Consider the following 14,276-nt stretch of genomic DNA (forward strand, 5'->3'; position numbering starts at 1 on the left):
TTGTCAAAAGCAGATGTTGAAGTACTGCTGGGCTACTATCATTGGCAATTAATGTCACACCTGTTTATTAGGGGGCTAAGCTTCAAGTGGCCCTTCAAAATCCTGGCTTGATTTGTAGAGGCATTTTTTCAATTCTCCTAGATGAGGCCTTCAAATAGGGCTACATGTCATCCATTTGATGGTAATCTTAGATGAGGCCTTCAAATAGGGCTACATGTCATCCATTTATTGATGATCTTGATGGCCAGAAGCGATGATCATCCTATCTTTCTTCAAAAACATCTTTTGCTACTCATGACTCTTTCCTTGAGGACATCCTAAGCAAATTTCACCAAAATAGTGCTAAGGAATACACAAATACAGTGATTGCAGCCCAAAACCGTAACTATATAACAATAAATAAAATAAGCCATAATAAATTACTGTGAGTAGTGTTTTTCTTTGCGGCCAGTGCTACTGCTGCACCAATGGAGGCCATACCCCTGAGCACTCTATATATAGATTACTGTTGAAAAACAATTAAAGTTTGGTGTGTAGTACATCTTGCCACTGGTGTGACTGTAACTGTACTGATAAATGTCAGGAACCAGGGAGAGATAGACTGGCCCACATTGGTTCTATGCTCAGTGCAATTCATGATGGATCTTTTCACCCACCATGTAAAATGAATGTCACCAGCCGCCACCGGCCAAGCTGTCTGTGTGCTGTGCTTTTCGTCAATGAAAACTCTTTTCATGGAAACAATTGTATGGACATTTCTTTCTTTCTTTCTTTTGGGCCTTAATTCAGTTTAGAATTAACAATTTTGTGTTCACTCTTGTATGGTTTGCACACTGTAAACTCACCAGACCAGAGATGGAGACCGTCAAAGCCGAAGGAATGCAAGTCATCCCCCACACCGTTGCCTCCCCAGCCTTCTCCGCCACCCGGGTAAGGTGCATAGCCTGATGTCGAGGCCCAGCCAACACGCAGGTGTGTGGGCTCAGCGGTCAGGAAGGGATCTACCTGGTCAATCATCAGCTCGAAGTACCATTTCTTGTACTGTGCAGATCCTTCCGCCACGCCCAGGAAGATGTTCGGCCTCATGCTGAAGGAGAACAGGCATGTCAACGAGTTAGTATCTAATGAAAGGGAGTGCACAGTACCACTTTCTGAAGATTCATGCATGACCTTGCTTTAAATGAATGCATGGATGAATAAGTGAATGAGTGGTTAAAAACAGTCAAAAGGTTGTGCTGGGGTTCCACAGATTGAAAGTTGAAGGTAATGGTATTTATAAAAGAAGTTACTTACCAAGTTATTTGCAGCTGCGATGATAATAAGATCGTTGTTCACTGAATTTGTGACTTTAGCATTTATTCTTATCTACAAGCAGAAGTTAAGCATATCTACCTGGTAACATCATTCACCAATCGCGTCTGCAAAAGTAAGTCCCTCCTCGGAAGCAGGTTATCGCAGATCAAATTCTGATTGGTGCGCACTGCAACGTTGTTACAAACGCAGAGCGAGCACAGCACATCCAGCACCTGGATCAACAGAAAAACAGGAAACAAGTCAGCAAGTGTGTATGGCCGCTAATACAGTGATTACTGCCAGGCAGATGGGCCTCTTGGTGCTTTATGAAATGGTGCTGAAACTAAAGCAGGCTTCTCCAACAAGAAGCTTGCGAGCTACTGGTAGCTGTCTAGCTACCTGTGAGTAGCTCTCTGTGTGCAGCCTATCATACTAAATTAAAAACTTTAGTTGGGGTTGAATTAATAATTAATATATTTATACCAAAATATTTAAATCTGATACCTTAGTGATAAATAATGAGGCATTGGGGAAACTTACTACTAATGATATTACCTTGGCGTCTTAGTCATTTCAGCTATGGCTGTTATGTTTTACTTATGTAAAGGCATTCACAGTTGACAAAGCCTTTTTATATTACTGCTGGCGACATTGCCTGACGCGGTGAGTTGATCCCAGCTGCCTGATTATCTTGCATAGGGGGACTACCAATGTAATCAGGCCTGAAATTGTTCTCATTACAACACTAATAACATTAGTAGCTCGGGGTTATTTTCATTGAACATTAATAGCTCTTGTTACGCAAAAAAGGTTGGAGACCCCTGAGGAAAGAAAAGTTACTTCCTACGAGTTCATAAGCATTAAACTCTCACTGCCTGCATGCAGATCTCAGGGATACATTAAGACCCTCACTGGCAGTGACCAGGTGTTTGGATCAATGCCTATCACAGCTGCTAAAATCTGTTACTTCAAGGGCAGAATTAAATGAGTGAAGTAAATAGTACCCAATTCTGAATTTGTCCACAGTAATGAGGAATACAATTCAGGATTTGGTTCTTGATTGACCTGTTGAAAATTATCCGTGGAAACTGTGGGTTGAGTGTTGTTTTCTGTACATGCACTAACAGTTGCACCACACATACCGGAATTATTCGAGCTGCTCGTAATGAGGCGCTTAAAGCCAGGAATAACATAAGGGGAATGTGACAAATGCAGTCCCCAGAACACTGTCGGCTTATCACCACTATTTCTGGGGCAATGGAAGGCCCAGAGATTTGCAAGACTTGAGGCTTACTTTTGCTAATCCCACTTCAAGGCCCTAATTACGGGAAGGTTGGTGTTTTCCAACCACTGCGTAAACCCCTGTTTGTGCAGGAGTAGGAATTAGGAGTTGGTAGGCTTTACTGCATGTGCTAATTAATGGGTGCATTAAATATCTTGCCCTCTGTTAGATTTCGACATGTCAAACCTAAGAAATTTAATAGGGGGTAAGTGCACGGTATCTACCATGCCATGCAGATTTTGGCGCTATAAATAAAAAAATCTGCCTCTTATTCCCAGGAAACTCGTTCTAGAGTCTGTTTATCGCAGCCAATAAATAAGGTAACACAGGGTGTTGTTATTTATTCGATGCGATAAAAGGCACCTGGATTCGGACAGAATTCGCATCGGGGCCCTACTCTGTTCCTCCTCTGTTATTTCTCTGTTCTCAATTATATGGCACAAATGCAGCTTCGTGTAACCCCCACAACTGCAAACGCGTTTGTGTACCACAAGTTGCCACGTACAGCACTTCTGAGGGAAAGACTAACATTTCTATTCCAAGAAACTTCCCCCCATAAATGTTCTTAAACTGTGATGGCCTCCTACACTTATTTATTTTCTACTGTTCCTTGGTATTTATTTATTTGTCACAGATGAGCCGCTTCCCACTGGACAGCACAGAATGGATTGTATGATTTGGTATTTATGCAGTTGCTCAAATATAGCGAATAAGCTACAAAGTGTTGCACTGAAACTTAAGGCCTGATTTTATATTTCGGCGGACGGGTTACTATGTCACAACGGTGACGGATCACCCGTCCGCCAAAATCTAAATCAGGTTCCACCTTTTTTAACCCTCCACTCCTTTCAGCTCTGTTCCCACACAGTTTTATTAACACAGGCCTTGAAAAGAAAGATCCTCAAGTGTACCTTACAGGGCACACATCTACCACCTTCAGGTCTTATGTGCCCCTTGCAGCATCCGCAGCTCTTTAAAAGGCCCACAGCTTGCCTCGTATCTCAAGGCCTGAGCTAGGATACGTTCTGAGGATTGGCTGAATCTCTTGGGTGTGGGATAAAAAGCATAGACACTGTCCTCCTATTATTCATAAGGATGACCATCTTCATGCTCCTTGGATACTTTCTTGTGAGTCACTTTGGCTAGCTTTCGGAAATATCCTTACATGTAGTTAGCCCAAGACACATGACAGAGAAACTCATCTGTTTATTCCTTTAACTAATCCCTTAGATGATGAGAGTACGTGTTAATTTTTTCTCAGGATACTAATTTGGATCTCCTCACATAAGGAGTCGCCTGACCCTTCCAGAGAAGCATAAAAAGTACCTTCTATGATATTACAGGCTGATGCTGCGCTGCATCAATAGTTTGTCCTGATGAAGCTGGCTCGTAACGTGACAGAGACCGATACACCACCGGGCTCCTTTCCAGCTGGGCTTCTGTACAGCCAATGATAACGTGAGGCAGTTTGAACTCAAAATAGCAAATGGGACCCAAAATCGGACTGTAGTGGTTGGCAAAGCACAGCCTGAACATCCATGACTGTCCCAAAATAGTCACCTCGCACAAGCGAATGGAGACATGCTGAAGGATTTCTCAGGATAATACCTGAGTTCTGATAAAGTACAATAAGACTGGCTCATCGGACAACACCACAGATAAAATTAGTGGTAGCAGGCGATCTTTTAAGCAAAACGGACTCATTGACAAGTGAAATTGAACATTTTTAAAATGACGCTTTTCCATACAGCTTTTGTGGGGCAGGAATGCAGAAGTATATGAAACTTTTTCATAAACTGATAGCAAGAAAATAGATTTGGTGTTGATTGAATCAAGCTGAATGAGCGAAGAACGTGACGTTAAATGAACATGTCTGTACCTGGAGGTCAAGCACATGAGTGAAGAGAACTGTATCTAATTAGACCATTCAATTTCTTGAAGCTGTATACCAAGTTCAGGGCGGGGACCTTGTTGTGGGCAAGTTTTGTGTGTATATGATGGGATAAAAGCAATACTTCTGAAAAGTTCTGTTTGTGGTACAAAAGAGACACTATGGAGCACTTTGGTTCTCTGGCCCTTGTACGGTCCACGAGAAGTCTGTTCTAAGGCAGCATGGGTTAGATCACTGAGCACTAAAATGACAACATGCACAATGTCTGCAAATAAGACAACTGTGAGGGGATCGTGCAAGTTCAGAGGCAAAGTGTCGTGGAAACGGGTGAAATAGATCAAAGTGCCAGTATGAGGGTCTGAACCTTAGCTGGCTACCTAGCTATACATAGGGTCGAGATGTGCCACTGATGAACAACAGTGACCACGTTACAAGGCAGACTAGCGGTGAGTGGTGGCTATAAAGATATTCAGATCCTGCTGCTTATGACGTATTATTGGGCTCTGTAATGGTAGTGTAGTCAGTGCTAAATGTAAATTGCATGACTGTATTTTTATATATTTGTGTTTTATCTGGATAATTGTACTTAAAACTATAGACAGGCGATAAATAGACAGATACATAGAGAGATAGAGAGATAGATAGATTTAAAAAAAGTGAGATGTATATAAGGTGGGGAATTGAAGCTCTTTCAATAGATGGACACACACATCCAGGTTAAAGGATAGAAAGCAGTGAGAATTTCCAATACAAGCTGTACCTTGTGGTTACGTCCATGCTTATCCAGAAGCGAAATCACAGATCTGATGTGTCCCTCCCCTATCAGATTCAGAGCTTCAGGGCTCTCGATCAGGATGCAGTGTAGGACCTCTAGGATACCTAAAGAGGGGGAACAGGTGTGCATCAGCATGGGTAACATAGCGTCTCTCCACAAGACTCCTGATATTCACGTTACCATTGAGCCCTCTCGACCCACCCAGTTTGAACCTTCATTTTCTTCATCTATCTTGTCTTCTTTTCTACTGATGCAGCTGTACAGCCCTTCCCTGAACATCTGTTTCCACATATATGTATATTTGTTTATGGGTGTCTTGTGGTGAAGGACACAGATCCATTACAATAGGTACTGCTAATATTATTTTACCTTGTACAGCTCAGGAATGGGTGATAAAAGTGGTTGCACAGTCCCTTCCAATGTATGCCAATGTTCCTCTAAAGAGAAGAAAAGGGCGTCTTGGATTCCATGCCCGCGTCACCCTTGACTGGTATTACAGGCTCTTAAAGGGTGCCAGTCATGCGTGAGGGAGCCTGTGACTTATAAAGTGTTAAAATGACAAACCAAATGAATTCTAGAGTCACTGCTGTCTATCAGACCAGAGAAAGAAGACATAACGATAACAATGATTTTTAAATAGATATCTGAATCTGAGATATGGCAAGTGATGATGGAGACGTGCTGAAAAAATGCCCAATTTTCACAACAGAATTTTACAGACAAAGGAAAAGCCTGACCATTAGCATCGCCAGCTCTACTCAAAAAGTGTAGGTCATGCGACACATAAGTTATTTTCAGCGTCACAAAACAATTGGAAGAAGCAATGTTAGGGCCACAGAACCTGGAATTCTGCACCAAGCTATTCTTCAACACGTTCCCCACACTGTTAGCTTTATGATAAACCAAAAACTTGCTGAAGTACCTTGCACAAGGGATTTGCACATCACAGAGACCATGAGTCTGACCAAAACACTTCTGTGCATTCAAGCAGATTCAGAACCAATCTTTGCACCTCATAGTATCTTCATCCAGTGTCTTCTTGGCTGCAGTTGGCATTCCTCCCAGAAACCTGATTTAAACACTTTTGGCATCATAGTCCTCCATTGTGACCACCAAAAGCTGAACTCCACTTAGGATCTCTGGCCTGTCATATCTGAATTCAGACCATTTTGATGAAGTATTGCTATGTCCCACTTTCAGTCCAGGACATTTGGAAAAATGCAAATAAATAGATTCTTTGGGCTGATTGGCTTTGGAATTTAAATTTGGTAGTAGTGTACCTTTTAATTGGGACCTGACCTCTCTCCCACCAGTGTGTCAAATTTGGATAACAGATGGTTTTGTGGTACCAGTACATTATAATCACCTTTATTTCACCTGAATACTCTGTAGAACCAGCTGGGAGAAAAACAATGTACCAGGACGTAGATACCTCATTGTTGCCCAAAGGCTGGAAGTAACTAATGGAAAAGACTCTACACCCACACTAGTCCTGAAAGATAAGCAGCTTGAGTGCAGGGGAGGAGATGAGCTCCAGTGAGACCAATGGCAAAAACAATTCCCAGCCATCTAGCACCTGCACTGAGGCCAACTCATGAAGAAGGCCAGTTCAAGAGTCGTATTAACCTGCCACTCAGAGGATCTAGACTTAATTTATACCAAATTTGCCTCATACATCTTAACAAGGTTGGGAGCATATCAGAAACACCTAGAGACCATGCTACTAGAATATCAGGACTGCAACTGCGAGGCTCCATCCTATTTCCAGGGACCTTCGATGGCATTGTGCAATTTTTGAGAGACCAGATGGGGCCATAACTGATCGTCATAAACAGTGTCTGGTGACTGATTACATATATTGGACGTTCCATGGTCTAGAGACACTGGCCAGTTTCTGTGTCCCTACCAGTAACTCCTTTCTTGTTTAGATAGATAACCTCATTCCTATTGTGAGTGGTGGATTTATTGGGTTTCACATGGACACCAAACGAATAGCTCAGACACACTGAGTGGCCATCCTTCAACTTAGGGTTGCAGATAAAAAAAGGGCAAACAGATCACAGCTATAACATTTTCTTTCATTGACTGAAGGATGAGGGCCAGGGTTTGTTGACAACCCAAACAGATCAGAAAGATTCTCGAAGTCCTCACAGTCTCCCCCATTATACCAGCACTTGGTTATAGCCTGCCATCCTAATCTTAAAGTAATTACATTGTTAAGCACAGGACTTTTATTTGGGTCTTGACTTGGCTGTAAAAGCACTAGGAACGTCTTTTTTCTTACTATATCTCAACTGTAATTAATTGATCTACATGTGGTGTACATTTGACTAGAGAGTGACCTTTATTTAGTGTTATTACTTTCCGGCATACTATATGTGAGTTCCAAGTCTTCGTCATCCCCTACAATAAACGGTCATTGCTTGACCAACATTTTTGGGAGAACCAAGACCCAAACAGGATTAACTGCTTCTGGAGAGCAGTACAAAGACATCCAAGATCATGCGAAAGCAGCCATAAATTGGCATGTGATCATCAGAGAACCATTCTGTAAACACTGCCTACCAGGATCCCGAGATTAATACATACAAGTCATTGCTTCAACATTTTAAGAATAACTAGGTTCTCCTGATAACAGGACACCACTAAGGGAGAACAGCATAAAACTATTTGCAATCTCCAAATGTGACCTTCGCTGTTGGACTTCGTAGGGCTGGCTGTGCATTTCAGTTTGCTGAATTGTGAATTAGTACATTTGCTTTAAACTTACAGAATAGAATGGAATGAAGAGAATGGAATGTGACAGGAAATGGGGATAGTGCACCAAAACTGATTCCTGTCCTCCAGCTTGATTTCAACACATGGACCTATTCTCACACTCAGTGCATTCCTGCTCGTCTATATTTGTCCAAAGTCTTCTTCCAAAACATTTTTCTGGTCTTGCTTACAACATACAACTTCTAACCAAACATAGGGGCTGATTTAGATCTTGGTGGAAGAGAATAACTTCCTCCGTATTACAATCCCATTATATCCCATGGGGATGGTACTACAGCGGATGGGATATCAGTCACATCTGTGACAGAGTATTCCATCCGTCGAGATCTGAAGTTGGCCCATAGTCTTTTGTCTATGATAGGATCAGGACCGCAAGCTACCAGACTCTATTAGTATTGCAAGGCCATACCAATGTCAGAACGTGTGCTGTGGAAATACATGAACTGTAACATAGTTTATATCTTTATGATTTTTGACAGCAGTCTGCTCAGAGGATTTATCTCTGCAAAGAGAATTTACCGATGGTACACCTGAGACTCCATTTAACCATTTCCTTTAGCAAAATGAATACTCATCAACACCCTCCTCCATCCTCTTACTCTGTGTGCACATGAATAGATGCTTCTTCCCTTCGCTGGGATCTGGTATCGACCAAGGACTGTGATGTTTGGTGACCCCCTTGATGGACTGTCTCGCATCTGCCTTTACCCTTCTAGGGATGTAGCCTTCAGAATTTGGAAAGACATTCTATTTTTCCCCTCCAAATAAGAGCCATTGTGTTGTCAGCTGTGATGTCATCACTTGCATGTACCGTATGGTCATGGTCAAGTGCCTTCAAAATATGGATTCCAAAACCCATATATAAAGGACATATTCGCAAAAATCCGGTTTCCACACAAGAGTTCAGCTTAGCAGTAAGACCTGAATGAGGTGAGACAAGCCTTTTATTCCACAGGGAATTCCCCAGTGGGCTGGAACCCTAGGAGGCTGGTCTTAAAAGACCTGGGTCCATCCTGGTGCATGTGTCTCTTGCAATTAACCATGTGAAGCTGAGGCAACAGGCACAGGGAGACTTGAAGAGAGCGTGAAAAAGGGGAAACGAGGAGGCAGGTAAAGGCTTATAATTCTAACAAGTTGATGTGGAGCATTGCTTCCTGGGTGGTCCATTTCCCTCTCACTGTCAAGTCTTCGAGGTGCGCGCCCCAACCCTCTAGAGACGAGTCTGTGGTCAGAACTTGTTCTGGGCTTTAATTCAGAAATTAGACCTTCAGAGATGTGGGGGGTCTTCAACCACAATTCATTGGCCTGTTCCATTGGTGGTTTTTTTTGGACGATATCGTTTAAAGATCCTTTATTTGTTTCCACTGGCTGTCTAACGGTTACTGAAGTGGTCTCATGTGGAGATGGCAGTTTGGTATTAACAGAATGCACGAGGAGAGCATTCCCAGAAAAGGTTTGTAAATCCGGACAGAAGTGGACTTTCTTTTGCTGAGGCAAAGCGCTAGATTTCAAATCCTCTTCTGCCTGTCTTGAGAGGCAAAAGCTTTTGCTTGTTCCATATCTAATACAGCTCCTAGAAAGGTGATGTTGGTTGACGGCGTTAGGTGTGATTTTTCGTAGCTGACTGAGAGGCCTGATCTCTGGAAAAGGGACAAGCAGGTTGCTGTGTCCTTGGCTGCCCTGGATGCTGTTTTTGCTTTTATTAGCCAATCGCCCAAATATGGAAACACTTGACCTCCTTTTTGTCTGAGGTACGCTGCCAATGGAGCTAAGACCTTGGTGAACACTCGAGGAGCCGATCTCAGACCAAATGGTAACAATCTGAATGTGAGTTCGTGCCTGCTGCCTTGAAGCGTAAGAATTTCCTGTGGCCGGGGTGAATAGGGGCATGAAAATAGGAGGTTTGGAGATCTAAGGCCGTCATGTGATCCCCCTGGTTGAGCAATTGTAAAACATCCTGAAGAGTGATGTTTCGAAATGATAGTTTTTTCAGGAATTTGTTTAAAAATCGAAGATCTAAGATGTGGCGCCAGTCTCCTGTCTTTTTCTGGATGAGAAAGAAGTGAGAGTAGAAGCCCGTTCCCCTCTGAGACTTCGGTACGATCTCTATTGCTCCCTTGTCTATCATTGTGGAAATGGAGCTCTTTAAAGTGGGCAGGTGGGGTTCCTCATGGTGGTACCTCTGGAGGAGGTTGCTGAAATTCCAGGGTATGCCCTCTGGTGATAATATTGAGAACCCATTGGTCTGAGGTGATCTGGGACCACTGGCGGGAGAAGTTGGAAATTCTGCCCCCTACCTGAGAGTTGGAATAGGGGTTAGAGGCAGGCACCTGGTGGAGGTCAGAGTTTTCTGGCTGTGTCCTTGCCCCTGTAAGTAGACTTTCCTCTTGTGGTATGTCTGTAGGCTGCAGATGGTGGTTGCCTATAGGACTGTTGCTGTTGTTGATTGGTGGCTGAACGAAACTGTACCCTGTGAGGTTGGTACTGTCTATACTGGTGAAAGCCACCTCTGTAGGAACAAAGTCCTCTGCCTCTTGCCCCTCGAAAGGGCTGCCTTTTGAATAGTAGAGTACTCAACGATTTAGCTATGTCCGTGTCTATTGATTGTAGCGCGTCGTCGACATGCTTGCCAAACAGTAGTTCACCGTCATATGGCATATCCAGAACTTTCATCTGAACCTCCGGGCGGAAGGAGGTGGTTTTTAGCCAACCCTGTCGTCTTAGTACTGCCGCCCCAGCTAGCTGGTGCAAACCTGTGGACGGCATGTCTATTGCACAGTCTGCGATCTCGGCAGAGATCTTTTCTCCCTCTTGCAATATCTTTCGAGCTTCAGCTCTAGTATCCTCTGGAAAGAGATTGATGTATTGGGAGATGTCCGACCACATCTGGCGGTCGTATCTGCCTAGAATCGCCAATGAGTTTTCTGCCCTGACCGTTGTAGCCGCCATTGTGAAGAACTTCTTTCCTATTGTATCTAAGCCCCGTCCTCCTTTATCCGGGGGGCGGAAAGCGGAGAGGGTGGATTTCTGGACCTGCGCTGGGCCGCCTTAGTTATTACAGAGTCAGGCTTGGGTTGACCTATCAAACAAGCTGGCAAATTTTCTGGTGCTTTGTATTTTTTGTCCAGTCTAGGAAGTACCGCTGGAATGGAGTATGGGGTCTGCATTACTTTAAGGCCCTGCTCCCAGATGAAGTCTACAATCGGGATCACATGAACTGACTTTCTGGTGTCCTTCTTAAGTTTAATTTAGTTTAGTTTAGTTTTTTGAATTTATAAAGCGCATAGCGACCCAAGGGCATCCCAGCGCTGAAGCAACGAAAAACACGAGTAGGTAGGGGGGACAATGTTAATTATGGAATAGAATAGTTTTGAGCTTTTTCCTGAAGAGTCTCTCTGAGGATTCATAGCGGAGCTCCAAGGGAAGGGTGTTCCAAAGATGGGCAGCCTTGCTGGAGAAGGAGTTATTGCCCCAAGCTCTCTTAGACCGAGAAATGTGTGCATACCTGAGAGAAGAGGATCGTAGATTCCTAGATGGAGTATGCAGGAAAATGTGTTTTCTCAGAGAGATGGGACCCTTACCGTGTAGGGCCCTGTGGACAATGCAGAGTGATTTGAAATGGATCCGTTCTTTGATGGGGAGCCAGTGAAGAGTAGAAATAGCCGATTTGGCGGATGAGTATTTTGAGGAGTGAGTAAGAAGCCTGGCAGCTGCATTTTGCACTCTCTGCAGCTTCTTTATAACATAAAGCGGTGAACTGAGGAACAGGGAGTTTCCATAGTCTAGCCGGGAAAGGATTAAGGCTTGAATGAGGATTCTTCTAGCCGTAGGAGGGAGAAGGGTAAGAATCTTCCTAAACATGCGTAGGAGACCAAAACAAGTAGAGGAGACTTTATTAGCTTGGGAATCCATAGTAAGCCGAGGGTCAAGCAACACACCCAGAGTCTTAACTTGAGGTTTAGGAGGAGGGAGATTGCTGAAGGTGTCTGAAAGCGATGGGAGAGGAAGAGCAGGGGAACCATTGCCCAGGACCAAGACTTCCGACTTCCCATCGTTGAATTTGAGTTTGGACTCAGTCATCCAGTTGGCGATGTCACTCATACAGTGGGAGAGGTTATCCACAGACGAGTCTCCAGAGCTGGAGAGGGACACCACCAGCTGTGTGTCGTCTGCATAGGTGACCAGTGACAGATTATGAGGGGCGATCACTTTGGCTAATGGTGACAGATAAACATTGAAAAGAGTGGGACTAAGAGAGGAGCCCTGGGGGACTCCACATGCCAAGGGGAAGAGGTCAGAGAGGAAGGTACGGTCCAAAACCTGGAAGGATCTACCTTTGAGGAAGGAGGAAAACCAGAAAAGGGCGGAGCCTCCTACCCCTTTTTCTGATAGTCTCCAGCAGAGAAGATCGTGATCGACTGTGTCGAAAGCTGCACTTAGATCAAGCAAGATAATGGCTACATGAGTCCCTAGATCTAAGAGCTGGCGAGCCGACTCGGTTATAGTGAGAAGAGCTGACTCGGTGCTGTGCAGAGCTCTGAAGCCCATTTGAGTGGGATGGAGGAGCTCATGGTTTTCAAGATAGCTAGTAAGTTCAGAATTGACGTATTTCTCAAGAATCTTGGCAGAGATAGGGAGGAGGGCAATAGGTCTGAAGTTTTCTAGTAGAGTGGGATCAAGTCTAGATTTCTTCAGAAGGGGCTTAATAACAGCGTGTTTAAAAGACTGAGGAAAAGAGCCAGAGGATAGAGAGTTGTTCAGAATTTTTGTGAGTGGAGGAACAATGGTGTCTGATACCCGCAAGAGAGCAGAGGGAGGAGCAGGGTCCAAAGGAGAGCCAGATTTGATTTTGGACAAAAGGTTGTTAGTCACCATGTCGGTGAGAGGGGAGAAGGTGGTTAAAGAGACTCCTTCAAAGCGGGAATCTATGTCTTTACAAATAGGGAGCAGATTTGTTAAGGCGGGGAACCCAGAGTATATACTGATGACCTTTTCTTGAAAAAATGATGCCAGTAGATTACTGTAGGTAACGGAGGCCTCCATCATAGGGGAAGTTCTTTAAAAATGTGAAAAATTTCTTTCTGGGGACATGAAGAGCTTTCTATTTTTTATTCTTAAAGTCATAAAGGATGCAATCCGACTGCGTTGTTACAATGGGAAGCTGGAATCTCTTGGCTGCTCTTTCCATTACAGTATGGAACTCCCAATATCTTGTGGTGGAGAATCTACTGGTGTTGGAGAAGAGGGGGAAGGCGTTTGCGCCTGGTAGTCATCCCATTCATTGGGGAGTGAGGCAGTATCCTGAATATCCCCTTCTTGATCTTCTTCCGAGGAAGGTGGATCATTTTCGTGAGGTGAAGTCAGAGGTGGTAACGGTACTGTAGGTTCTTGAAACTCTGAGGATCGGTCTCTGGAAGAAGGACTTAACAGTAGTTGCGGATGCTACAGCGAAGTGGCTGATCCTGATGGTGGGAATCTACTGTAATAAGCTTGCATCATATGCTGTAAAATGGCAATTAGTGACACTGGCATTTGCACTGTTGGTTCACGCTGTTGTTCTTGCATACATGTGCGTAGTTGATCGTGAAACTAATGCTGAATAACTTCCTGGCATTTAATTTGTAGGTCCGAAGGACTACGTGCCACCGTAAACAGACCATTGTTGGAGAACTCATCTCCATATTCCTCTTCATCCTATTCAAGAAGATGTTCTGGGAGGTACAGGTGACACCTTACTGGGTGAGGTATGTGACGGCAGCAATGTCTCTTGAGAGGATTTACATTTTATTGTTATCACTCTGAAGGGCAAAAGAGCAGATTTTCCTGAATCCACTGTAGTCGACGATATAGGTGTCGTCGGTGCGTCTGCAGGCAAGAAACAGCCCGTTGATAATGTTGTTGTCGACGGTTCTGATGGCCGTCGTTAGCGGTGCCCTTGTCGTCGGAGCCGTCGTCGATGGTGTTGTCGCTCTCGAAGTTGCCATGGACTAAGCTGTAGTTGACGGAGGTGGTGTCAATGGAGGTGCTGTCAATGGGGTTGTCATTGACGGAGCCATACTTTCTAGTACGTATGTCGATCCGTGTTGACGATGTAGTAGCTTTTGATTTCTTACCCGCTGACGATGGAGCTGAAGTTGAGAAGTGAAACCTCTTCGTCGATGGTTCCATAGAGGTTGATTTCTTCGACATTTTCTTACCCTGGGTCGATGGCAAAGAAGATCCATACTTTATGCTCACCGATGTTTTTGTTGTTGATG

The 14,276-nt window shown here is 44.0% G+C and overlaps 1 protein-coding gene across 9 annotated transcripts in view; it reads right to left on the reverse strand.

Annotated features, from left to right (window-relative positions):
• The window catches only part of RYR3 (ryanodine receptor 3), a 1,450,647-nt gene that overhangs the window by 1,057,528 nt on the left and 378,843 nt on the right, over nt 1-14,276 (reverse strand). For all 9 annotated transcript variants that reach the window (XM_069208992.1, XM_069208994.1, XM_069208991.1 and 6 more), the window contains 3 exons: nt 5,227-5,345; nt 1,393-1,526; nt 846-1,087 (listed from right to left, as the gene is read on the reverse strand). In XM_069208992.1, coding sequence (XP_069065093.1) covers nt 846-1,087; nt 1,393-1,526; nt 5,227-5,345 — 495 coding nt within the window. The remainder of the gene's footprint in view (nt 1-845; nt 1,088-1,392; nt 1,527-5,226; nt 5,346-14,276) is intronic.

This window comes from Pleurodeles waltl, chromosome 9, assembly GCF_031143425.1.
Source record: "Pleurodeles waltl isolate 20211129_DDA chromosome 9, aPleWal1.hap1.20221129, whole genome shotgun sequence".
In the NCBI taxonomy this organism is placed as follows: domain Eukaryota; kingdom Metazoa; phylum Chordata; class Amphibia; order Caudata; family Salamandridae; genus Pleurodeles; species Pleurodeles waltl.